At 54.0% G+C, this 25083-nt stretch overlaps 4 protein-coding genes across 18 annotated transcripts; 2 read left to right on the top strand and 2 right to left on the bottom strand.

The window, feature by feature from the left end:
* Positions 1 to 521: 521 nt before the first annotated feature.
* Positions 522 to 4858, bottom strand: BCKDK (branched chain keto acid dehydrogenase kinase). 9 transcript variants are annotated; one of them, XM_039884435.1, is made up of 12 exons: positions 4723 to 4858; positions 3759 to 4125; positions 3567 to 3635; positions 3365 to 3475; positions 3000 to 3047; positions 2799 to 2918; positions 2623 to 2721; positions 2358 to 2431; positions 1893 to 2021; positions 1711 to 1800; positions 1020 to 1178; positions 522 to 865 (listed from the first exon to the last, which is right to left on the bottom strand). In XM_039884435.1, the coding sequence occupies exons 2-12, from the start codon at positions 3951 to 3953 to the stop codon at positions 709 to 711; spliced, it is 1251 nt and encodes a 416-aa protein (XP_039740369.1). In that variant the 5' UTR covers positions 3954 to 4125; positions 4723 to 4858; the 3' UTR covers positions 522 to 708. The 9 variants fall into 9 exon arrangements, with proteins under 9 accessions (XP_039740369.1, XP_039740373.1, XP_039740372.1 ...); XM_039884439.1 differs by having other exon boundaries at positions 522 to 850; positions 4723 to 4847; XM_039884438.1 differs by having other exon boundaries at positions 522 to 926; positions 4723 to 4847.
* A 2518-nt stretch (positions 4859 to 7376) lies between these two features.
* On the top strand, positions 7377 to 9505 carry VKORC1 (vitamin K epoxide reductase complex subunit 1). Of its 2 annotated transcripts, XM_039884444.1 has the most exons (3): positions 7433 to 7755; positions 8455 to 8564; positions 9033 to 9505. In XM_039884444.1, exons 1-3 carry the CDS (start codon positions 7583 to 7585, stop codon positions 9239 to 9241), a joined length of 492 nt encoding a protein of 163 aa, XP_039740378.1. In that variant the 5' UTR covers positions 7433 to 7582; the 3' UTR covers positions 9242 to 9505. The 2 variants fall into 2 exon arrangements, with proteins under 2 accessions (XP_039740379.1, XP_039740378.1); XM_039884445.1 differs by lacking the exon at positions 8455 to 8564 and having other exon boundaries at positions 7377 to 7755; positions 9033 to 9138.
* A 175-nt stretch (positions 9506 to 9680) lies between these two features.
* On the top strand, positions 9681 to 15868 carry PRSS53 (serine protease 53). The gene is made up of 10 exons (XM_039884430.1): positions 9681 to 10935; positions 11883 to 11903; positions 12009 to 12171; positions 12488 to 12753; positions 12878 to 13032; positions 13189 to 13408; positions 14108 to 14258; positions 14348 to 14589; positions 14669 to 14814; positions 14983 to 15868. Exons 1-10 carry the CDS (start codon positions 10863 to 10865, stop codon positions 15232 to 15234), a joined length of 1689 nt encoding a protein of 562 aa, XP_039740364.1. The 5' UTR covers positions 9681 to 10862; the 3' UTR covers positions 15235 to 15868.
* On the bottom strand, positions 13444 to 25074 carry ZNF646 (zinc finger protein 646). Of its 6 annotated transcripts, none has more exons than XM_039884421.1 (3): positions 24691 to 25074; positions 17656 to 23063; positions 13444 to 16384 (listed from the first exon to the last, which is right to left on the bottom strand). In XM_039884421.1, the coding sequence occupies exons 2-3, from the start codon at positions 22979 to 22981 to the stop codon at positions 16266 to 16268; spliced, it is 5445 nt and encodes a 1814-aa protein (XP_039740355.1). In that variant the 5' UTR covers positions 22982 to 23063; positions 24691 to 25074; the 3' UTR covers positions 13444 to 16265. The 6 variants fall into 6 exon arrangements, with proteins under 6 accessions (XP_039740355.1, XP_039740359.1, XP_039740356.1 ...); XM_039884425.1 differs by lacking the exon at positions 24691 to 25074 and adding an exon at positions 24581 to 24605; XM_039884422.1 differs by lacking the exon at positions 24691 to 25074 and adding an exon at positions 24212 to 24562.
* Between the last annotated feature and the right edge of the window lie 9 nt (positions 25075 to 25083).

A 25083-nucleotide genomic window follows, 5' to 3' on the forward strand; every position in this document is an offset into this window, starting at 1 on the left:
ACTACTTCCTTAGCAAGATGGGCAGGAGGCCCCGCCTGCTCTGTGGAGCCCTTTCACCCTCCCTACCAGGGCCCCACCATACTTTGAGGCCTGCCAAGGCACAATATTGTGTGTTCTTTTCCTTGGCAGCAGCAGGCACAGGTGGTGGGCAGTATTTTTAACCTTACTCAGGCTCAGGAATCAGGTGGCTCAGGTAGCTGCCCAGTCTGGTGACTTTCACCTCCAGAAACTGACTGCCAGGAAGGGAAGAGTCAGAACTGAAGCTGGGCCAACTTGGCCCTTAAATATTGGCTAGAAAACATCTGTTAAATGAATGTAAGATCTTTGCACAAACTGCCAGAGTCACTTCCACTCCCGCCAAATCAAACATGTAAGAGACTAGAGGCCACTTCTACTGGTCTGCCAGACTGTTAGGACAGTTAAGAGACTGGGCATGAACTAACTGAACCCAAGGGCCCAGGGAACCTGAATGGGGTCAGAAACAAAAACTCACCTGCCCTCCCCACACATGGTGCCCGAGAGAGAATTCAAAATGTGAACTTTAATTAACAAACAGCAGGTCAAAATGGGGTTCCTCAGGAACGAGGAAGGAGCTGGTGCTGGAGACCTCAAGTGTCCCCACTTCCCCACCAAGGCCTGGAGGCAGGTAAGCAGTGGACCCCATTGAGGGGTGGCGCTGGCTCCATGTAAGTCCATCCATTTGGGGTCCTAGGACCCAAGATGCAGCAGTGTGTGGAGCAGGGTGTGTGGCCTGGGATGGGCAGGGTCAAGGACTGTGGGATCAGATGCGGAAGCTTTCTTCCCGGCCATCGATGTGACGGAGTCGCAGGTAGACATCTGTGCCAATGCCCTGCAGGGACTGCAGCTGAAGGGAACCACCAAGGTACTCCGCATAGGCCCGTGAGGTGGGCAGCCCGAAGCCAAAGCTGGGGGTAGGTAGGGGATAGGACAGGGGCTTCAGAGGTGTGAGTCTCCGGGGGCCCCCCCTACCCCTCCATCCTAGCTTGGTGGGAACTCACCCATGCATGGGTCCTGACTGGCCACCATTGTGCATGTCCAAGTGGCCAAAGAGTGGGTTGATCCGGGGGTCCTGGGTGCTGGACTCAGCTGTAGTGAAGTGGTAGTCCATAACACGATCCAGGTCTTTGTGAGCAATTCCCCCACCCCGGTCTGAAATCCTGGCAGGATGTCAATAATATAGGCTTGGCTCAGCTTTGGTGGGAGGCTCACTACCTCCCAGACAGACAGTGCCACCCTCTACCCAAAGGTGGAATGTGGTCCACCTAGACCTTTGGGCCTTGTTTTTTATAAGCTACATTTCTCTACCCAAAGGAATGTGGTCCACCTAGACCTTTGGGCCTTGTTTTTTATAAGCTACATTTCTCTATCTTCACTTCTGCCTGGGCGACTGACTATACCTTCTCATAGAACTTAACATTTACTCTCAGCCCAGCATCGTAGACTGGTTACTTTTGACTCTCTCCCCATTGCAAGCCCCTCAGTTCCTACCAAGTACAGAGCCCTGGGGCCTATAGCTGGCCCCAGATTCATTCTCATCCAGCTCATGACAATCTCAGGACCAAAGAATATCTTGTCTGACCAAAGGATTAAGTCAGAGTGGAGTGGGTACTGGCTTGCGGTCATACAGAAAGTCAAAAATAGTGTCCGGAACCCCTGTCCACCCCTACCCATCTCCCACTCAAGACAAACCTGATGACAAGATCGATATCATTGTTGGCGATGGTGATAACCACATCTGGTACATTGTAGGGAGTGTCTAGGTGACTCTCCATCGTGGCTCTATGCAGCGGGGAAAGACCAATAGTAGTAGTGGTAACCCAGCCTCACCCCAGTTCCTGTCTATCCCCTTTCAACATATCCAGCCAGCCCACCTCATGGCATTCTTGAGCAACTCGGGCAGGATGTAGTCCAGTGGCATTGGAATGAAGGGGAATCGAGCAGCTACATGTCCATTGATGCGGACACGGGGGGCATTGCCATACTTGTGCTCACACAGGCGTCTGTGGGTAAAAGTAAGGTTTACACCAGTGGTTCTTAGCTGGAGGCACTTCTGCCCCCATGCTCCACCCCTAGGGAAGTTTTGCAATTTCTAAAGATATTTTTGCTTGTCCCAACTGGGGAGTACTACTGGCATCAAGTGAGTAAAGGCCAGGGATCCTTCTAAACATTCTAACAAGTACAGGACAGCCCCGACAAAACAGAATTATCTGACCCAGAATGTTAATAGTACCACAGTTGAAAAACCTTGCCTTAGCCCATGCCCCAGGCAAATGCTCAAACCCAAGCATTTCCTGCCCAAAGACATCCTTCCAACCCCTTAGCTGTGTTAGCCTCACCTGGCAAAGTCCACCCACTTTTCAATAATCTTCTTTGGTGAGAGACGAGCGCAGATGATGCCAACAAAGTCAGACTGGCAGGAGAAAAAAGGTCAGACTAGGCAGCACCTCTACCCACACCTCAGCAACTAAATGCTTATAGCCTCCAGACTCATGAAGTGGCCCCAGGCCCTTGGCTCAGGTCCCCAGCCCACGGAGGCCCCTGGCTTGGTCCTCTCTGCCTCACTTGACATTCACAGGTGAGTATCAGGTCCCAGCACCCCACCTTGTCCTCATGCAGTGCCAGATGATGTGTGGCCAACATGCGGATCCCAAGCCTTGAAGTTAGTGTCTTGTCCAAGAAGTAGCGGACAAGCTTCTCATCCTGTAAACAGTGGGGTCTCAATAACCCTGTGCCTTTTCCAGACCGCCCCAAAAGGCCCCCACTGCACTGTCCATGACCTGTATGTGCTTCCGGCTCTCACGTAGGCCCTCAGCTAAGAGGGTCACCACATCTTTGTGGTCGTCCAGCAGCTGACGCACCAGCTGACAGTATTGGGCATCATCCGCCTGGTCTTTGATCTGCGGGCCACAGAGTCATGAGCATGGTTGGTCCAGGCCCTGACCTCTCAGCCCCTCACCCTGCCCTGGCCCAGCCCTCACCGAAGGGAAGTCTGTCAGCTTCTGGAAGGCACAGATGTACAGCTCATGCTGCAAGGAAGAGGTGTTGAAATTCACAGGGATGCTGTGGGCACTGGGTAGAGAACAACTACCCACGCCTGCCCATGGGAATTGCCATCACCCCAATTCACTAGGTTCGAATCCCCACCATGACCTTTCAAGCCCCCATGAATATGCAGCCTTGGCCTCTGAAGGTTTGAGTCTGAGTCCTCTAGATCCTGAAACCTTTTGGCTGGCAAATCTCTGCCACTCTGGTCCCATCTCCCCATTTGCCCTTTGGGTGGTGGGCACAGTGATCTAAGGTCCCTTATACTAGGGAAACCCATGCCCCTTCCAGGCCACCTTACCACGTGCAGTATGGTGGGGTTGCAGCCAATGATGAAAGGAAGGCTGCGGAAGTCCTTGATGCGGTGAGCAATCCTCACTGGCAACTCTTGCTGCAAGTACCGGGCACTTTTCTAGAAGAAAAAAGAGAAGGCAGGGCTTGGGCCTGAGTGGCTGGGTCAGAGCTCCAGGGACCAAGAGGAAAATAGGGGGCAGGAGTCTTACCAGAAGGTGGCTGCCGTCTTGAGATCGGCCAGAATAGAGCATCATGGTTGGAGTGAGGCGGACTGAGGGCTGGAGGGACAGATGGGGCTTGAGCACTTGCTCTCCAACACTTCGCCCGTCACATTAGCTCTACCCCGTCCCTGGACACCCACTCCAGCGAGGAACCCGGGCTTCGCTGCCCCAGCTGCGCACCTTCTCAGCTGCCACGTCGATGGCTGACTGGTTATAAAAGGAGGTGACGGTCTTGGAGCGCTCCCGCGCCATCTCCACATGATGTGTGTCGGTGGCTGATGTGGAGCGTGCCCGGAGCAAGAGTGCAGGCCCCAGGTAGGGACGGAGCAGAGGCCCGCCCCGGGGGCCACTCCCCAGCACAGATGCCAGTATCATCGTCCTGCTCCTCTGTCGGACTAAGGAGGCCACTAGGGCTAAGCACCGGGTAGACGGAGGCGACCCCAAAACGGGACAAGAGGGATGTGGGTGTAGGGGCTCTTCTCTGACTTCAGAGGCGAGGGCCGTAGGAGGATGCTGACAAGCTCAGCCCCCGAGGAGCAGCTCCCATCTACCGGGGTCGGGTAAGGGGGAATTGTAAGGATCCGAATCCAGACGACCCGCACCATCTCTCCACGTAGGCACTGGGATCCTCAGACTGGGCGATCTCTGCCCACCCCTTCAACCACCTCCCCAAACACATACAAGCCGAACCCGTACAACGTTGCTTTCTGGAGCTCCTATTCTGCAACCTGAGGCTCTATCTGGTGGTCTGGAGCGAAGAGGATCCTCAAACCCGTCCAGCCGGAAAACCTCGCTCCTGCTTCCTCTGGTCCTGGGCACCCCCATTCAGGGGCGGGGCGACCCCTACTCTGCGCCTTCAGACTCTGACCCCCGCCCCTCCCCCCGGCCCTCTACCCTAGCCCAGCCAGCTTACGTGCGACACACGGCATTGTGCGCCCATTGTGCGCCGGAGTGCCGGCTGCATGGAAGCTGCAGCCCGGGAGTCCCCATCTAGGTTCCCCCTCCGCAGGTCACTCGTTTCGGCCTGGATTCCCCCCCGCTCCATATGGTAGATGCCAGCCCCGCGTCCAGCACAATGGCGGAGGCTGTGGGCGCACACTGCAAAACCCGCGCCGGCAAGGTCTGCGACGGTTGCTCCACTTACCGCGGAACCCGAGCCAGGGCCGGGGTCCGAGCGTAAAGGCCCAACAGTCGACGGGCGGGGCTAGCCGAGCTGCCCTCGCCCTCTGCCGCTGTGACGTCGCGTGGGCTGTGGGTATCCGGTGCCTCCTGGGAGTTGTAGTTTGGAAAGAACTCGCAACCCAGTTGCCAACCCATCCTGGCTGTGCCCTGCTCCCGTACTCCCAAATAAATACCACAGCTCCTTCCACCGGGCTCCCAGAGTTATCTGTGGGCTCCCTGGCCCTCTGTCTCCTAGTCTATAAAAATGGGCTCCCTAGGAGCGAAACTGGAGAGAGCAAGAAGAACCTTAGATGTAAAGTGCACAGACCCAAATCCTACCTGAATTCCTTCCCTAACGTCCTGGCCTTCTCCTTCCAGCTCTTGATTTATTTATCGGAAACCAGATTGTCTAGTTGAAAACCCAGCTCAGCCACTTACTATCTGGGGCAAGTTACTTAAACTGATCAATGCTTTAATTTACATATTGGTAAAATGAGGATGTAGCAACTCTGGGGGTTGTGTGGTTACATGAATTTATATATATAAAGTGCCTATAGAACAGTGCCAGGCATAGAACTAGCACCATATAAGTGTTAGGTATTATTATCATTCATCTATTCATGCCTACAAACACTGATTGGGAGACTTTTCTGTGCCAGGAGAGGATACTGGGTGTTGAATCAAATAAATAGACCCTTCCCCATCCGGAAGACAGTTTCAATGTCATCAGCTGTGATGAGAGCCTATGTGATGCTGTGGGAGTATCAAATAGGGACTGGGACATTGGTACAGGTGCAGCATGAGTAGAACTTGGCCAGGCACCAGAGCTGGAGTGGAAAGGGCATTATGGCAGGATAGAGAATAGCCTGGATAATCTGAGGATATGCCTACAACCATGTGGCAACTATAAAGGAGGGGGACTAAATGCGGTGACCAGAGCCAGATCACGAATGGAAAAGAGTCTGCATTTGTCCTGAGGATGTAAAAAGCCATTGAAAAGTTTTAATTTGTCAGATTTGCTCCTTAGAACCCTCTGGCTGTAGTGATTGGGAGGGTGGGGACTGGAGAGACGGAAGGCAGAGAGACCAGTGAAAAGACAATTACTTTTTCTAAGCAGCATATGATGGGAGACTTGCGTGCACATGTGTACACTTGTACTAATGGGATTTTTTCCTTTCCATGGTTATGTATTTTCTAAGTATTTTTAAATTTTTTAATTAAAAAAGTTAAGTGAAGCAGGCGACATCTTTGGAGCCCAAAGGCTGTCTTGAAATTTCAGCAGAGGTGAGATTCTTCCCCATGGCTGGCCTGTCTGAGGAACAGAGGGAAGATCCGCATAGACCATGAGGAAGAGGCTCCCTGAGTCTCTGGATTTCCAATTCGCCCCCCATCCTCATACCATTCCCACCCTTTCTTTTCCAGAACCAGAATCCTGGCAATATCCTGGAGTTATACTGGGAGACCACTAAGCTCCTGAAGCAGGCCTGAGCCGGTGGAAGAAGGGAAAAGGAAGGGTGCTCAGTGCGGGAGGACCGCCTGAGCAGAGAAGCAAGGACTCGGAGTGCTCCGCACTCACGTGGCAGCGACGCATACCCGGGTATAGAAGTGGGCGGCTGTGGCTGCCTCAGAGGCAGGAAGCGTCTAAGAACTGCCTGAGCCGGTTTGACCCCGCGCGCCTGACTAGCCGGCCCGAACACATTGCTGCCTCCTGGCGGCGGAGGTTGAACATGCACCCCACGAGCCCTCTTCCAGAATACTCATTTAGAGCTTAAAAAACGAAATACTGGGCTTTATTCTCTGAGCTATTGAAATTGTTGTTATCTATGATTGGCTTCCCTCAGAATAAGTGATTTAAGAGGAGACGAGCTGGAGGCTGCGACATCTCTATAAATTAGCCTCGAAGGTCACACACCGTCATTTCTGTTGGTCAGGCACTCTTCTAAGAGCTTTATATGTACTAATTTCATCTTCATAACAACCTTCTGATGTAGGTACTATTATTGTACTTATTTTGCAGGTGAGAGAGCTGAAGCCCAAAATGGAAAAGAGAAGCAAGTTTCAAAGCAGATGAGAAAGAAGGACATAAAAGAGATGGGTTATCAATAGGTGCCATGTCTGTGAAGGGGAGAGTTCAGCTAGCCCACTGAAAGCTTCAAAAGGAGGGACTGTTAGATTGATTCAGGCTCATGTTTCGCCAGGTGGGCGCTAGAAAAGAACAGAGGTTAGGATACGGTCAAGGGTAAGGCGGAGATTGTAGAGCTGGGAATTTAAGGGAGAGAGACCAGCCGGCAGGAGGCGCTGGCGAAGCAAGAGGGAATGGCTGAGCAATTTAGGGTGGTTATAGTCCTAATGGTGTCTGAAATAATTTCAAGGAAAATGCTTGCTTCTGGATAGGATCGCAGTACTCGCTAGATTCCCTGATCCTCAGGTCTCTAGGTCCTGGATGTTCCACTCCTTAGAATAGGGTTTGGCATAGAGTATAAGCGCTATTACTGTTAGTCATAGTTAATATAGGTACCATAATTTTTAAAACTCCGGAGACTCCATTTCCCTTGAGGCATTGCAGCCGATCGGACTACAACTCCCACAATGCCTGGCAGGTTGCTTATTCCGTAATTACGTGTCCCTTAATCTGGTTTTCCAGTCCCAGCATTCCTCGCTGTTTTCCTACCTCTCCAGCACGCCTATCCAGTCAGGAAAAACCAATAAGACCAGGGAGTGCGAGACCAGGCCCGCCCATCGCTCAGTCAGAGGGGCGGGAGAGGCTGTGGCCATTCCCCCCCGCCTTCCCTGCTCCGTGGCTTGTTCCCTTCGGGCTGGCGCCTGGGACCCAACCAGGAGACATGGGCGCTACCTGGGGTAGTCCCGGGTGGGTGCGGCTTGCACTCTGCCTCGCGGGTTTAGTCCTCTCTCTCTACGCGATGCACGTGAAGGAGGCGCGTGCCCGGGACCAGAATTACCGCGCGCTCTGCGACGTGGGTACCGCTATCAGCTGTTCGCGTGTCTTCTCCTCTAGGTACGCGCGGGAGTGGAGGAAGGCTTGGGGCATCGGGCTGCTCCTGGAAGCAGTGCACTGGGACCAAGTGTGCATGGCGGCCGCGTTGCCAAATGGTTCTGGAGTCTGGGATCGCAATACCAGGGAGCGGATCCATGGGGACCAGACTGCTTGAGGGAGTACTGCCAAGGAATAACGGTGTCGGGCAGGAAGGGAAGGTGGGGTAACGTGCAGGGACCGATGATGGGCTTGAGGATGACCGTGCCTTGGGACAAGATAGCCAAGTATGGCTATGCTTGAGGGCCGGGGATTAGTGGGATGACCGAATACGGAGAAGGGGAATGGGCTGCCTGGGAGCTGGAGATTTAGAAATCCACGGCAGAGATTCTGCCCCGAATTCCCAGTCTCCGGTAACTCTGCAAAGCAAGGTTCAACCGTTATTACCCACCTTGCCATCTTAAGATTATTGAAGGCATTGGATGGAAAAAGGGGCCTATGCGGGAGCCACGGCCAGGCCTGGGAAGATAGGAGCAGACACATGGAATCCTGACCTGGCCAAAGGGAGGCTGCACTGGGATGTCATCGACCCTTGGACTCTAACGGCGGGGGGATGGGAAAACCAGGAAGGACAGCCTAGGTGGCTTCATGGAAATCACCCCTCCAGGACAGGGCCCAAGGCACAAGGTTGACACTCCTAATTTGGGCCTTCCCCTCCACCAGGTGGGGCCAGGGCTTCGGACTGGTGGAACAGGTGCTGGGCCCCAACAGTATCTTCAATCAATCCAACAGTATATTTGGTTGCATCTTCTACACACTACAGCTGTTGTTTGGTGAGTGGCCCTGCCCCTTCCTTGCAGGCCCCGTCCCCTGGTGACAGCCATTCTTCCCTTGGCAAGCCCAGCCCCATCCTGACAGCCAGCTGCTCATCACTGAGCACATGGGAGTAGGAACTAACAGGAGTCTTTCAGTTGGTATAGGTACTGTCAGAGCCAGAAAAACTCTTAACCACTTCCTAGGGCACTATTTTTTTGAGAAAGACTCAGAAGTTCCTTTCTGGGGGAATCCAAAGATTGTTGTCTTTCATCTCATGTAGAGCTGAGCAGGAAAATTCACTATTTGGGTCCCAAGGATCATTGAACAGATAGGAGAAACAAGGCCTTGGTAGGGCCTACCAAAGCCTCTTTTTTTAGATTGTTCCCCAGCAGCACCTGCTGTCTGGATGGCACCATGAAGTCATCGCAATGTTTTAGAGGTGGCCAGTCCCTGAAGCCTATGCCTGACCTTCTTCTGCCTTGCAGGTTGCCTCCGGGGCCGCTGGGCATCTATTCTGCTGGTACTGAGTTCCCTGGTGTCTCTCACTGGTTCTGTCTACCTAGCCTGGATCCTATTCTTCGTGCTCTATGATTTCTGCATCGTTTGCATCACCACCTATGCCATCAACGTGGGCCTGATGGTGCTCAATGTCCGGGATGTCCAGGGACCCCAGGACAAGGTCAAGGGGCACTGAGCCCTCACCAAAGCCAGGCTGACTTCATCTGCTCTGCTTTGGCATGTCAGCCTTGCCCAAGGGGAACACATCTGGGTCCTTGGAAGAGTCTGCAACTCGCCTCAGCCATACTCCCAACACAGAACAATGGATCAAATGTGCCACATTCTCCATCCTAGTGCCTCTGGTTCTGTCCTCAAGAGCTGGTTTTCAAAGCTTCTGCTGTTGCCCAAGGAGGGAAGGTTCTAAGCAATAAAATTTCTTTAATAAATTGGCCAAATCTGAGCCACCTGTCTACCAGTGACCCTACTGTCAGGCTTCCCCCATTCTTGCCTCCTCTGAGACTGGAAGGATATGAATCAGAGGGAGAATGGAGGGCCTTCCTGGAAAGGGTGGTTAGTTCCTTCTCCAGCAGGTAGAGTCAGCAAGACCTAGGGCACCATTGGCCCCCACTCCCAGGTAGCAGGCTGGCATCTTATCCCTGCTGCCCATGAGAGCCAGGCCTCCTCTCCTGGGAGGGCCAAGCATGCATTTGCAAAGACAAGCTGCCTTTCTGGTTCTGTGCATGCTTGCTGGGAAGTTCTTCCTATAGTCTAACCTTAACCCCTCTGGCTGCCTTATCTACTACTGCAAGCCAGTCTTGGCAGCCCTGAAGGGCCAAGGACAAGTTGTAAGTGTTTTTGATTTGCATTTCCTAATATTTACCAAGCACTTATTTGTATGCCAAGCACTGTTTAAGAACATGACATGTGTTAACTCATTTAACTCTTATAGCCATTGTATGAGGTAGGTAGGTACTGTTATCCCTATCTTGATGAGGAAACTGAAGTACAGAGAGGCTAAGTAATTTGCCTAAGATCACACAGCCAGTGCCTGGAAAAGGGTTAGGGAGCCCTCAGGACTTTAATCCACCAGGACCATTTGTCTCTTAACCCTAGTCACAACTATCTCTGTTGGTGTTGGGGTTCCTAAGCAATCTGGGCTGGCCTGAGTTAAAAGTCAGTAAGTGAAAAAAGATGTACCCTGAGTGTTCTTCCCTCCTGATTGAGTCTGTGAGAAAGGTGAGCACTACTATAACCCTGTCTGCCACAAAGGTGGCAGGCTCAGAGAGGTTGAGATTTGTCAGTCTCATAGCCAGCAAACAGCAGAAAGCCCTGGCACCTTAACACCCAGGTGTACACACACTGCATCTGAAGCAAGATGGAAGAAGGTATGTGAGACCCACTTGGACCTGGGCCTGGGAGAGAGTTTGGGAAGCCGAAATGAAAAGTGGAAACTGGGAGGGCCTGCCCATTGTGCCCTTCACAGTTACTGGAAGCTAGCTTCTGTGCTGGGAGCAAGTTTACTCTATGCCAGGCTCTGGTCTAAGCATTTTTATATTCAACAATTCTGAGTCTTTCAGACAAGGCAGCGACAGGCTGTCCAAAGTCATGCACAGGTAGTTTGGCCATGGCAGAGGCCCAAAGAGGGGTGGTGAATAGCCCAAGTTCACACAGCCATAGCCCCAGAGCTAGGAGCTGCTGGCTTCTTTCCAGCCCAGGAAAAGCAATGACACCTGACTCCTAGCTAACTGGGGGCGGAGAAGAGGTGGAGCCAGAGAGACTCAGGGAGCCTCTCTCAGAACCACAGCGCAGACAGCAGAATGGCCTGGAGCAGCATGAAGCCAAGCTGGGGACAAGGGCTGCTCATCCTGGGAGCCGTGGTCCTCGTAGAGGGTGAGCCACCTGTGTTTGAGTGCATGGGGGTGTGGTATAGGGGGACTCAGCGGCCACCCTCTGCCCAGCAGCCCCTGCAGCTTGGCGTGTGTGAGGGATAATGCCTGTGGGGTGACAGTTTGCCTGTGGCGATGTAACTGTGTCCAGCTGTGTGTGTGGGGGGGAGGTGTATGTGGCAGCCTATGTCAAAATGACTGTGAGTTTTTTAGACTGGATTACAGTCTATGTCTGCAGGAACTGTCACAGTGCCTGTATATGTACCCTGTCCTCCCATCTGCCTCTCTACCTCCAGGATAACCTTAGGCAAATTCTGGGAACCTTTGGCCTCAGTCTCCCAGTCTTTACATAAGTCCCATCTCTGGGCTCAGATGTTCAAAGGATGTGTTTGTGTGTGCCTATGATGAGGAAGAGGCAGGGCAGGGGAACTTGGTAGAGTCTGGTGGTTTCTAAAAAGGTGGGGGAGTCTGAGTCGTCAGAATGGGTGAGGTGAGTCTCAATCTCTTGGAGCTGTCTATCACCTGGACATGACACAGGCATCTAATCCTTCCTCTGAAGCTGTAATGGCTGAGGGCACAATTAAGTTAATGCTCTCTATATACACAGGCCACCTCCCTGACTCAGTGGCAGGGGCAGGAATCGGGGGGTTCTGAACCCTGGAGGAAGGTTGGCCTTGTCCCAAGTTGAATCCCAGGCCCTACTCCTCAGGCCCAGGAGTGCTGAGCACAGCTGAGGGAGAATTAATTACTGAGCATATGCTCTGAATAGGTTCCAGTAAAAGCTGTTTCTTGACCTCATATAAATATTTTCATTCTGGGAGGGGCTGGTGAGATAGTCACAGAGTCATAGGCAAGGACCCAGGGCCAGTCTCACCTACCTGTCCCCTCCACCAAAGCTCGGCCAGGAAAGTAAGTCTCCCCCAAGTCTCACCTATGTCTCTCTCTTTCCAGGTCTTCAAGGAGCTCAGCGTGGTAAGCTTTGGAGACAGGGGCCTGGGCCTTACTTGGGTCTGGGTCAGACCTGCGGTGAGGGCAGGATAGGGACCTGCTGTTAGCCTGACCCATCCCTCTTTACAGCCTGTGGGCAGCGTGGCCCTGGCCCCCCTGAACCTCAGGAGGGCAAAACGGAGCTTGGCGAGTGGCCATGGCAGGCCAGTGTGAGGAGGCAGGGGTTCCACATCTGCAGTGGATCCCTAGTGGCAGACACCTGGGTCCTCACTGCTGCCCACTGCTTTGAAAAGTGAGTTGTGGCTGGGTCAGACAGGGTTTCTGGCATTGAGGGTAGGTGATGTGTCCCCAAACCCAAGACTAATCCTTGCCCCTAGAATAACAAAGTGCCATTTACTGAGACTATGCCATGTGCTAGGTATATATTATCAAGTTAATCTTAACAACTTTTCATGATAGAAACCTTACAAATGAGAAATTGAGGTTGTGAGAAGCAAAGACCTCGCTTAAAGCCATGGGCTAATATTTTTCACCTACCTTGTGCTACCTTTCATGGTGTCACTTACTCCTTTGCACTCCATTCCTGGGCCTTGTCCTTCTCCTTCCAGAGCAACAGTGACAGAACTGAACTCCTGGTCAGTTGTCCTGGGCTCTCTGCAGCGTAAGGGGCTGAGCCCAGGGGCTGAGGAAGTGGGAGTGACGGCTCTGCAGCTGCCCAGGGCCTATAACCACTACAGCCAGGGCTCAGACCTGGCCCTGCTACAGCTCGCTCACCCTACGGCCCACATGCCCCTCTGCTTGCCCCAGCCTGGCCATCGCTTTCCCTTTGGGACCTCTTGCTGGGCCACTGGTTGGGATCAGGACACCAATGATGGTAAGTGCTGTCCTAGACTGAAGCCCAAAGAGGCATACAGCCTCAGCTGCCAACTGTCCCTGCTTCCAGGCTCCCTTGCTCCCCAGAGCCCAGACTCTGGCCCCAATCCCCTCTCTTTTGCCAGCTCCCAGGACTCTACGGAATCTGCGCCTGCGTCTAATCAGCCGCCCCACATGCAATTGTCTCTACAATCGGCTGCACCAGCGGCTGCTGGCCAGCCCTGCCCGGCCCGGGATGCTGTGTGGGGGTGCCCAGCCTGGGGTGCAGGGGCCTTGTCAGGTCTGACGGGGAGGAGAGAGGAAGAGAGCAGAAGGGGAGGGGGCTTGGCCTTGGGCTGGATCCTCGATCCACAGGATGGGCAGAAGGGCTGCAGAAAATGTCTGCCCAGGGCTGGACAGCTCAGGTATCTGTCCTTGACTCCTTTGCCTGCTCTAGGGAGATTCTGGGGGTCCCGTGCTGTGCCAAGAGCCTGATGGACACTGGGTTCAGACTGGGATCATCAGTTTCACATCAAGCTGTGCCCAGGAAGACACTCCTGTGCTACTGACTGACATGGCTGTTTATAGCTCCTGGCTGAAGGCTCGAGCTCAAGGGGCAGCCTTTCTGGCCCAGAACCCAGAGACCCTGGAGATCAGTGATGAGGACAGCTGTGTAGGTATGAGCAGGAGCTGTTCAGAGTGTGCTACAATGTATGTGCTATATTCAGGCCTGAATGAGGACCACAGTTAAATATCAGCTCAGACTGGAGAATTGATATAGGGTATCTACAAACTGCCACATACTAACTAGGGGGTCCTAAGACGGGAACAGCCGCATTTAGGGCTGAGAGGCATAGATGCTCCAGAACTTTATGGGTTTGGAGTTTAAGAAGAGGGGTCTCTGAGATCTGGCTGCAAATTTCCAAGTAGGGACCCAGTGAGACTGGGCAGGGCTCCCATTCAGAATTCTGGCATTAAGTGACTAACATGCAAATTGCATGCAAAATAATTCCTGGGACTGAAGCTATGTCTTGATGGTAAGAGAAGTATAGTGAGCCAGGGATTCTGGGGCCAGTCCAAGCCTGGAGGGGTGCAGACAGGTGGGGTGGAAGAATGATGAACACACCACTCCCTTGAGGCTGGACTATCAGGGTTAAAAGCTAAGGCCATGGCTTTTGAATCTCAAGTCTGCTACTTGCCTGTGGTTATTGAGCTATAAAGTCACTTAACCTCTCTGGAACTTTGGTTACAAGGGTAACAAAATTCAACTTAAAATTTTGTGAGGATTTGATAGTCCACTATAAGTGCTTAGCACAGGGCCTGGTACATAGTGAGCACTTAGCAAGAAGGCAGATGGTGTAATCCATCTGTTTCAGCCTGCGGATCCTTGAGGAGAGAAGGTCCCCAGGCAGGAGCCCCCTCCTCATGGCCCTGGGATGCCAGGCTGAAGCACCAGGGGAAGCTGGCCTGTGGGGGAGCCCTGGTGTCAGAGGAGGTGGTTCTGACTGCTGCGCACTGCTTCATTGGGTGAGCCTTGTTTCCCTCACCTTTGTGTACCTCCCTCCTGCCCCTGCTGGCAGCCCTGCCACCCAATGCTGTCAATGCTGTCTCTACAGGCGTCAGAACCCAGAGGAATGGAGTGTAGGGCTGGGGGCTGGACCAGAGGAGTGGGGCCTAAAGCAACTCATTCTGCATGGGGCTTACACCCACCCAGAAGGGGGCTATGATGTGGCTCTCCTGCTGCTGGCCGAGCCCGTGACATTGGGCCCTAGCCTGAGGCCCCTCTGCGTGCCCTACGCTGACCACCACCTGCCTGCTGGGGAACGTGGCTGGGTCCTGGGGCTGGCCCAAGGAGCAGGTATGTAGGAAAGGGTTACCAGCAGCTGTCCATCAGCCTAGAGGCCACTGGGCAGCCAGGTCTTCCCCCCTCCGAGCAGGCACCAGCTTCTCTCAGACAGTGCCTGTCACCATCCTGGGGCTCAGGGCCTGCAGCCGGCTGCATACAACCCTTGGGAGCGATGGCATCCCCCTTCTGCCAGGGATGGTGTGTACCAGTGTTGTGGGTGAGCTGCCCTGCTGTGAGGTAAGCCCCAGTCCCCCAAACCTTACCCCAGAGCTGCCTCTCCCCTGAAACTCAGCCTTTCTGCTGGCTTTCAAATAAAGAGCCTCAGCCCGTCCCCTAGCCCCTTCTGCTCTTCATAGCTGCCTCTGGGGAAAAAGATGTCACCCAGTGTCACCTGACCCCTGACAGGGCCTGTCTGGGGCACCACTAGTACACGAAGTGAGGGGCACATGGTTCCTGGCTGGGCTACACAGCTTTGGAGATGCCTGTCAAGGCCCTGCACAGCCTGCAGTCTTCACGGCACTTCCCACCTACGAGAATTGGGTCAGCAGTTTGGACTGGCAGGTCTACTTCACCAAGGAGCCAGAGCCCGAGGCTGAGATTGGTAGCTGCCTGGCCAACATGAGTATGTGGTCCTGGGGCCTCTCTGCTGACACTTAGCTCCCCAGATCCTTTCTGTCTAGGGAAAGATCTGTTCTGAGCCACGTCTAACTGCCCTGGGCAGGGTAGAGCAGTGGACAGATCCATCTGGATTCAAATTCTGGTTCTCCATTATTGTGTGACTTGGAACAGAACTCTCAACCTCTCTGAACCTGTTTTCTCATCCAGCATGGAGGCTAAGTAGTACCTCCTTTTTCTTCCTTCCAAGGAGGGAGGGAAGTTGTGAGGATGAAGCCAACCTGCCCTCAACTCCTTCCTCTCCCTGACAGGTCAACCAGCCGGCTGTTGACAGATGACTCTGAGATGCTGCAAACAAGTTACTGCCTCTGCCCCTCTCCATTCCCCCCACCCACACAGGATTCCAGGCACTGGGGCAGGCCCGACAGCCCAGTGGGCTCCAAGAAGGATCCTGCCCAGATTGGCAGCTGGCCCCACTCCCTACCCTGCAGGACAGACAGATGTCACTTGTGGATGCTCCCTACTCCCAGCTCTGCTCTCTGACTTAAATGACTCAGTGGTCCCTATATTTTCATTCCCTTAGATACAAACACACCAACCACATACATTGAAAAAAAATTTTTTTGGAGGGGTATCAATTTTCCTTTTTAAAACTTAAATAAATTGTTATAAAATAGATTTTAGAAAATAAGTTACAAATTGTAGCAAAAGGCCCCCCTTCCACAGGCAACATTCCTACTGGTAGCTGTCTGAATTTGCCTCTCCCTGGTGCTGGAATCTGGGAGTTGGTGAGGGTGACCTAGCATCGTGGTAGAGCCTGGCATCAGGTTTCTTGCAGGGCTAGTCATAGGGAAGAGCATGGTGACAAAGGCTGGGGAAGGAAGTCCTTCAAGGACAGGAACATGAGAAATACCTCACTCCTTCCTTGGGAAAGGCAGATCTGGGTCCTCTTCATAGGGGAAAAAGAGAAGAGATGGGGATGCCCAAACTACTCCTGAGCAGAACATGGAGATCAAGCCTCTTCCCTGCACCTGCACTCCCACCCCATACTCTGATCTTTGGAGACTTGAAGTTCAGAGGGAGAAGCTGAGGTCTGCAGGCCACTGGGGTGAAGGGTCCAGGAGTGGAGTCGGGGTAGGTGGAGGTGGCAACGACAAGTCCCCTCTGCCTGCCGCTGGGGCCTTTGGGCCTCCTGGGGAGAGAGAGAGGTCACTAAGGGGGGCACACTCCGCAAAGCCTGTATCCTCCTTCCCAGCCCTGCCCATGGCTTAAGGTCTGTATGAGAACCCCAGAATCCTAAGACCTCTAATTATTTTTCCAAACCTGGCTAACTGTCTCCTTGAACATTCCCTTGAAGTCACAAGAACTCTTTTATCCTGAAAGCCAACTTGTCAGCTCTGAGGGAATCTTGCCCACCATCCCTTCCTTCTCTGCCAATTTCTGGTCAAGGGCCCACCATCTCAGGACACCCACCCGTAGTGGCCACTAAATGGAATGGGTCCTAGGAGATCTTTAGAGGATGTGGAGCACAGAAGCCTGGGGCTCACTGAGGGAACAAGGTGTCCTACTCAGCAGCCTCGTCTTCCAGCTGGGCTGGGTCAGGGTGACTCCGAGAAGATTCTCCGATAGAAGGAGATAGGGGCTAATGACTTGTTGCTACAGCTGGGCTTGGCTTCAAAAGAAACAATTATGTATGACTCAGTTCTCCAGTTAAAAGTGTGCTAGCAGGAGGAGGTGTTCAGGTGGAAAGGGTGGTTTGGCTGGATCCTAAAAAGGAGATACCCAGTGAAGGAGGAAGAAAAGGGTTGAATAAAGAGTTGGAGAAGAGACAGGAGGCAACAGTGGTAGGAAAGGACCAAAAGTCTAGTTTCTAAGAAAAGGGGGGAGGAGCAGAGACAAGATGCAGGGAAAGAGGGACAGGGAACTGGGGGCCCACCAGTGACCCAGTTTCTCTGGCCAAGACAGCAACAAGGCCACAAAGTCCAGTCTGGGGGTGCCTCCCACACCCCATTCCTCAATCCCTGGCTCCTTGCCTCCTCTAGGACTAAAGAGTAGAACCTAGATCATCTTTTTCTCTGGGAATCATTACTGGCTGGATCAAGAGAGTTTACAACCGTAGTAGCTACATAGTACTCAGCTACTTCTCCTCCCGAAACAAAAATCCTCCTCGGCTCTGTCACAGCAGAAGAGCCCAGATAGCTGCCTCTTCCCCTGCCCACTCCCCGTACCCCATACCACTGTGCTATTTACTTACCTGACCCAGGGGCTCAGATCTAGGCCACTCAAGTCAGCATCCTCAAAGTTTTCTCACTCCATACCCAAGCCCCTGACCACTTCTTGGAATCCAAGTGACCCTCTCCACTCACTGCTTGCTCCCTCACCACCTTGGGGCCAGATTTTGCCCTCCACTGTGTACCCACCCCCTCTGGCACCCTTTGGTCCTCTGCCCAAGCCCATTCATACCCCCTGTACCAGAGCTGGCCACTGTCCATTCCTCCTGGTGCTGCTGCTGGTGCTGTAGGAAGCTGATGCGGCGGCGGAAGTGGCGGGGACAATGGGGGCAAGTGAAGGGCCCCTCCTGGGGCGCATGGACCCGCCCATGGCCCTCCAGGCGGGCAGCTGTCCGGAAGGCCTTGCCACAGATGCTGCAGCGATGGCGCCTAGGGTCTGTGTGCGTCCTGCCATGGTTCTTAAGGGAAAGTAGGTTGGGTAGAAGTTTGGGGCAGAGGGAGCAGGGGTAGAGTCCAGTGGTGTGGGCTTTCTGGTGGTTCAGTAGGCTACCGGCATGGCGGTAGGAACGCCCACACTGGGCACAGCAGAAGGGCCGCTCCTCATCTTCAGCCACTATGGACTTTACCCCCTGGCCTCCATCAGCTCTCGCAGCATTCTCTTCTGGGGACCTGGGGGGCTCCGCTAGGGCCTTCTGGGCTTTTCCTTGACCAAGAAGAACCACCTCATCCTCCATAGTCCCAGCTTCGGGATCTATGGCCTCCTCTATTTGGGGTGCCGCCTGACAAAGGCCCCTGGTATTATGAGTTTGCACGTGGCTGGCTAGTTCATGGTGGGACTGAAAGGCCTTGCCACAGTCAGGGCAGGCAAAGGTCCGGGCAGCTATGTGATTATGGCTGTGTCTGTGGCTCTTAGTGGACACAGAATTCAAGAAATCCTTGGAGCAGAGCAGGCAATAGTGACAGTCTGTCTTATGGATGTTGTGGTTCAAAGGGCCTTCAGATTGGCAGTAGGTCTTGCCACAATGGCAGCAGGAAAAGGGGTGGCTCTCTGACTGGAGCTGAGGGCTGTTGTCTCCATTGTCGCAGCTATCTACGTGACTCACACTAGGCTCACTGGGCTGGCTGTTGCCAAGGTGGCAAGGACTCCTGGGGACACTGTCCCCTGACTCATTTTCTGGCTTGTTTAGTACATGAACCCGAGGAACCCAATCTCCAGCATGATTGACCAGTCCCCTGTCTCTTCGCCACCCACCTGCTTGCCCCATGCCCCAGGATACTGGCTCTGTGGCTTCTGAACCTGACGCCCCGATGGGGCTATGACTCTGCTCCTGTGGCCTCACGGCCCCATACTCCAGCTGGGGTACTGACTCAGTAACACCCAATCTGTCTTCTAGTCCCTGGTCATCAGTCAGGTTCCTGTTGCTGCCTTCTGTGCTACTGGGGCCTCCTTGACCACTTTTGGTTTCCTCCTCATGCTCTCGCAGGTGCCGCTCCAGAGAGACCCGGCCAGGGAAGCCCCGGCCACAGAGGGCGCAGCGCACAGCTGCCCGCCGGGATCGCTCTGCTCTTCGTCGTCGGCTCTCTGAATGCAGCCTCTGGTGATCCCTCAAGGCCATGCGGTTGGAGTAGGTCTTGGGGCAGGTGGGACAGCTATACTGGCCTGTCTCATGGCTGCGCCGATGGTTCAGGAGGCTGCCAGCATGGCGGTAGTTCCGCCCGCACTGCCCACACCGGAAGGGCCGATCTTCCCGAGTCAGTTTTCGGGTGCCCCCACCCCGCTGGATGTGGACCCGCTGGTGGCTAGCCAACTGTTTCCGCAGTCGGAAGGCCTTCCCACAGTCACCACAGTGGAAACGCCGGGGATCTGCGTGGATACGCCGGTGGTTCTTGAGGGACATGAGGTTTGAGAAGCCTTTGGAGCAGGCCTGACAGCCAAAGTGGCCAGTCTGGTGGCTCTGCCGGTGATTAATGAGGCTACCAGCGTGCTTGTATGACCGGCCACACACCTCACAGCTGAAGGGCCGCTCAGAGCTGGCCTCAGTCTGGCAGCCCTTCTCTGCAGTCTCTAACCTCAGCTCCATCTCCTCCCCTTTCACAGTGGTCTCCTCCCATGCCTCTTCTTTCACTCTTGCCACCTCCTCTGAGGGCTCCACTTTAAGATCCTCCTGGAACTTCCCCACTTCTGCCTGCCCCAGTCCCTCCTTTGCCACATTCTGGGGCTCACTGCTGCCTCCTGCCTCTGGGATGGGCCCTATCTGGGGCTCAGAGCCTTTGCAGCGTGGGTGGTTTCGCAGATGGTTGCGGTAGGCAGCTAGGTTAGGGTAGCAGCGAGAGCAGACAGGGCAGATGTAGTCTCCAGTCTGGTGGATCTTGCGATGGTTCACCAGGCTTCCACCATGGCGATAGGTCTTGCCACATTGGTTACAGCGGAAAGGACGTGGCTGGGCCTCGAGAGAACTTTCCCTACCATGCGTGCAAAGGCTGTTTGCAATCGTTACGCCTACTCCCTCTCCAGACTTTGTGTCTCCACTCTCTGCTGAAAGAGAGGTCACTGTGCCCTCAAAGCTGTCTGAAACCATTTCCATGGCATCATCTGATGTTCCCAAGTGGCTGAGAGCTTTGTTCGTGGTATTCCCAGAACTCTGACTTTGGTGGTGACGCTCCAGGCTCCCCAGGTCATCATAGGTCTGACCGCAGCAGCCACAGATATGTCCATAATCAGCTCCCTCCAGAGCCTCCACCTCCCGCTGCAGCTGATTCAACAGCTCTGCTTCCGAGAGCTGCAGTGGGGTGCTGTGGGTGGAGGATGCCGCTGCTGCTCCTTCCTCTTCCCCCTCCTCCTCCGAGCCCTCAGTCATACCAGAGGAGTCATGAGCCTGGCGCCTATGAAGCCTGTAGCCAGCCCGCCCAGGAAAGATCATGCCACAGAGGCAGCAGAGGAAAGGCTGTGCTGGGGCTGCCTCCCCCGGCCCATGGTTCTGGAAATGACTGCGCAGGGCAGGCAGAGAGTCAAACTCCTTCGGGCAGAGGGAGCACTGATAGATGCCTGGTGGATGGCAGGGCCTATGGCTCAGCAGGCTAGTGGCATGGGAGAAAGAATGTCCACAGTCTGAACATGTGTGGGAGACCTCAGCCTGCCAGCTAGTAACAGCTTCAGCAGAGTGGAAAGAGGAGCTGGGTTGTCCAGTGGCTGGTTTCTGATCTTCATCTACCCTGGTGAGGCTATCACAGAAGCGAGTCCCATTGCTTTCATCGCCTGGGATGTCCGAGTTGTTAAGGAAACAGGCCTCCTTTCTTTCCAGTCCTTCCTCAGGACCTCTGCTCTCTTGATTGCCCTGGACACAGGCCTCATCCTTCTCAAGCCCACATTTGTCCCTTTCAGCTTGAGCCTGCAGACAGTCCCTATCACTTTCTAGATTGCCTTCAGCTTCACTAGGACTTTCCCCTGAAGGGTTCTGGGGACAGTTCAGGCCCTCATTGTCTTCTGCCAACTCCTGGGCCCAGTTCCTGCCTGACAGGAATTTGGTTTCTCCCCCACCTCCAGCACCGCCAGCCCGCTTCCGGTGCCGCCTGCTCCGCCGCCGACTGTGGCATCGCAAATGGTTCTTCATGGCAGCCATGGTGTGGAAATGCTTAGAGCAGGCACCACAGTTGAAGTCCCCCGTCTGGTGGGTCTGCCTGTGGTTGATAAGGCTGCCCGAGTGGCGATAGCTCTTTCCACAGTCTCGGCAGGCAAATGCCCGAGGAGGTGACACCCTGGCTTCTGTCCTGCTGTTTTCCCCTTCCCCATGGGTATGGCAATGATGTTCAAGGCTCTCAGGGTCTTCAAAGAGCATCCCACATATGCTACATATCTGTGGCGCTGTCCTATCTGCTGCTGGGGGACCATCAGTGGCCTCTTCATGTTTGCACCCATTTCCCTGGTCTGTACATGGGGCTGCCTCTGTTCCAACCAAGTCAGGTGGGAGCTCCACCTTGAGGTGGCTGGAGGAACCTTCAGCCTCTGGGCCTGCACTGCGGCGAGCAGACTTGCAATGGACCCGCACATGGTTACGTAGGGCCATAAGGTTGGGGTACTTGCGGGGACAGAGTGAACACTGGTACTCTCCTGTCTGATGGCTGTGGCGGTGGTTCACCAGGCTCCCGCGATGGCGGTATGCCCGACCACATTCATTGCATTTATACGGGCGATGGTCCAAGGTGGTGGTGGGGACCTCTCTTTCTTTGTGGGTGGTCTCAGCCAGAGGCAAGGGAGCTGGCGGCACTGATGGCTGCCCATCCTCCCCAGCTCCTTGCCGGGGTCTGTGATGGGCCCGCACGTGGTTTTTGAGAGCAGCTGCGTTGAACAGCTGCTTAGAACAGATGGAGCAAGGGTAGACACCTGTCTGGTGGCTCTTGCGATGGTTGATGAGGCTCCCTGCATGGCGGTAAGTACGGCCACAGTCTCCACAGCGAAAAGGTCGGTACTCCTCCACACCACTGTCCTCCAGGTCCCCAGAGCCATTCAGCATCAGTGTATTAGAGAGCTGGTCCTGGCTGCTCTCATCTGTGTGCCCGTTGGAGGCTGGCAACCCTTTCTCTTCCCACAGCTGCTCTTGCCTTTCATTTTCATGGGACTGCTGGTGTTCCAGCAGCTCTCGGGGGAGCCGGAAGGCACGGGGGCAATGGGGACACTGGTAAGGCCGATACTGGGCATGGAGTCGGGAGTGGTTCTTCAGGGCCATGAGGTTAGAGAACTCTTTGAAGCAGATGGCACAAGGGTAGATGCCCAGTGTGTGGCTCTGGCGGTGGTTGGTGAGGCTCCCAGCATGCTTATAAGTCTTGCCACATTGACTACACTTGTACCGCCGTTCCTCCTCAGCAGGAGGGGACTGAGTGGGCTCCTGGCCGCCTGTGAAATTCACCATTGATTCAGCCAAATACTGTTCCAAATTGCTAAGGAGGCTGTTGGCTGGATTGGGGAGTGGTGTGGCTCTGGCAGAATTGGTGGTGGGCCCCCAGCTCTCTGCACCCTCCTCAAGATTTGGCTGGCTTTCCCAGCCTTCTCTTTGTCTAGTGGGTGGAACTTCCCAAGTGCCCAGAGCTGCCCCAGGGTCAGGCCCAGATGCATAGACAGATATCTCTTCAGCACATTTTTTCTGGTTTCCGCAGCTTTCCCCATGGCCAAGCCTCTGGTCCCAGGAGTCAGTGGCCACTGTTTCCCCCTGAAGGCGTAGGGTGGCTTCCTTGGGGTAGGGAGGCTTGCGCCTGCGGCGGCCCTCAGGAACATGAGTCCTCATATGGCTCTTGAGAGCCATAGGATTGGTGAAATCCTTGCCACAGGTGGTACATGGGAAAAGGCCAGTCTCGTGGGTCCGACGGTGGTTGACCAAACTCCCTGGGTGACGGTAGCCCCGCCCACACTGCTGACAGCGGTAGGGCCGAGGGATGCTGTCAGCCTCCTCACTGTCCTGGTTAGAGGATGGATGGAGCAATTCTCGGTGCCTTGACAGTTCTGGAAGGCTAGGAAAGTGGCGCTGACAGTCACAGCAGCTGAGTAAGGTGGGTGTTTCCTCCATGGGGCAGTGTGGCAGAAACCTGGAGGTTCAGGAAGAGCAGGCAGATGGCAGCAGCATCTTCCTCTGGTGGTGGGGCAAAGGCCTAGGAAGAGGGGGCAGTGGTCAGAAGGAAAGCTTGAATTAACCTTGTCTCTTGGCTCTGTAGGCAGCAAGTTCACCAGAGATCATAAAGAGGTTCCCCAAGCAGCAATGCCCAGGGACCTGTTTTCTACTGGATCTAATCTGGAAGCACCTTCATTTCAGGCCTCCCTGCACACAAGCTCTCCAAATATGGGAGCTTCCCTGGGCCTACTCATCCCTTGAAGTATAGATAAGGAAATTTAAGACTACAGGGATGTAACCTACCTCTGATCGCAAACCTATTAACCTGTTCTTCAGACCAAATCCAAAGTCTTACCCTTTCCTATCTAAAATTCTGAAACAATCTATTTCCTGAGACTTAAAAAGAAACCTGAACCTTTTCTAGGACGTTCAATAAGAGATGTCCAATCCTCTCTCCTTCACTATTCAGCTAAACAGAGTAGGCTACTGGAATTGAAAAAGCAACTTCTTTCTACAGCTCACAGATAAGAGACTGAGAAGTAAAGTTAGGGGCCTTCTTCAGAGAATGGGCTGGCTTGTTCCCCCACATCCTCTATTCCTTTCAGGGTCACGAGGTCTCCTTTCTAAAAGACTCTTGGCCACTTCCTTCACCTACTTCCCCTCAACCCAAACTAAATTGTCATGGAAATTCCATCCCATTTCTGGTTGTTCTTCACCCTCTTTTTCTTTCCCACACCTCCTCACTATACCCTCACCACCCCTTCTCATTTTTTCTTCTACCTCCTCTCATAATACTGATGATGACAGCAACACATGCTAATTGAGCATTACCCTGTGCCGGGCACATGCCAAATAAAGAATATTCACTGTGTCGCTCAATCCTCACAACAAACTGCAATGCCTGTTATCCCAGTTTACACACAAGCAAACCCACTGATTCAAGGCAATCTCCTTTCCAATGACCTTGCCCTCTCCATAGCACGCCCCCGTGCTTTCTCTGACTCTTCACTCCCATTGGAACCCAATACAACTCCCTATCTCCTAACCCACCCCCCGCCACAGCAGACCTGCTCCCTGAATTCTCACCTCACAAAACCTCTTCCCTTAAGAGTTCTCTCTCCTGATCAACCACCGAGGTCCTCTCGTCTTACTCATCTCCTGGGCCAATTTCCTTTTAGGACCCCCTACCTCGTACGGGTGGCCCCTCCTCGTTCCCGCCGTGGATGCGTCCGTTGGGGACCACGAACGGGAGCGCGCCTGCGCACTAGGACCCTCACCCTAACTGCAGCCGCGCGCCCCAAGGGGTGGCTGCGGGGGGCTCTCGCGCTCCCACACACGCACACTCCGCCAGGGCTCCTAGGAGGTGGGAAGGGAGAGAAAGAGACAAAGGAAAAGGGAAAGAAGGAAGGAGCTAGAGTAGAAAGGGCGCAGCTGGCAAAAGCCAAGAGTCTACCCCGAGCTCCGCGGACACTTCCTATTGTTACTAGGAAACAGGAAGTGTCCTGACCGCAAAAGCTTCCCCGCGAAACCTGCGCCCCCAAACACTTTCTGACCCACCTCCAACCAGCATTCTACACAAACACACTTCCGGCGCAAGAGAGAAGTAGCTAAAATGCGACTCTAACCCCGCCCATGTAGGTCAAAGCGCGGCGTCGTTTTGTACTAACCTTAGCCACACTTCCGGCAAGAGCAGCAAAATCGTTCCGGTTCACATTGACTGAGCTCAGAAGAGGGAAAAAAAGGGTTCTGCAGTCGTAGCCTCAGTACTTTGGCAACATTTTTTGTGGGGTTCCTTGAAAACCTTCCCAAGACATATGGAGGGAGCTTCATGTATTCCTCGCTGTTAAGTGGGAAATGTTGACTATAAGAGGATGTAGGTACTACAAAGCTTGAGCATGGGCTTTCTGTCCTCCCACCTTCTAGTTCTTGGGGACCCGGCCCCAAACTAGCAATACCCAGATATATATAGTAAGCCTGCCCGGCGTCTCCGGTCTTTTGCACCAACACAGACCCCTTGCAAGACGTCTCTCCACCGCCTTCAGTCAGGGGTGCGCGGGTAA

Source organism: Pteropus medius, unplaced genomic scaffold (genome assembly GCF_902729225.1).
Source record: "Pteropus medius unplaced genomic scaffold, Ma_sr-lr_union100, whole genome shotgun sequence".
Taxonomy (NCBI): Eukaryota; Metazoa; Chordata; class Mammalia; order Chiroptera; family Pteropodidae; genus Pteropus; species Pteropus medius.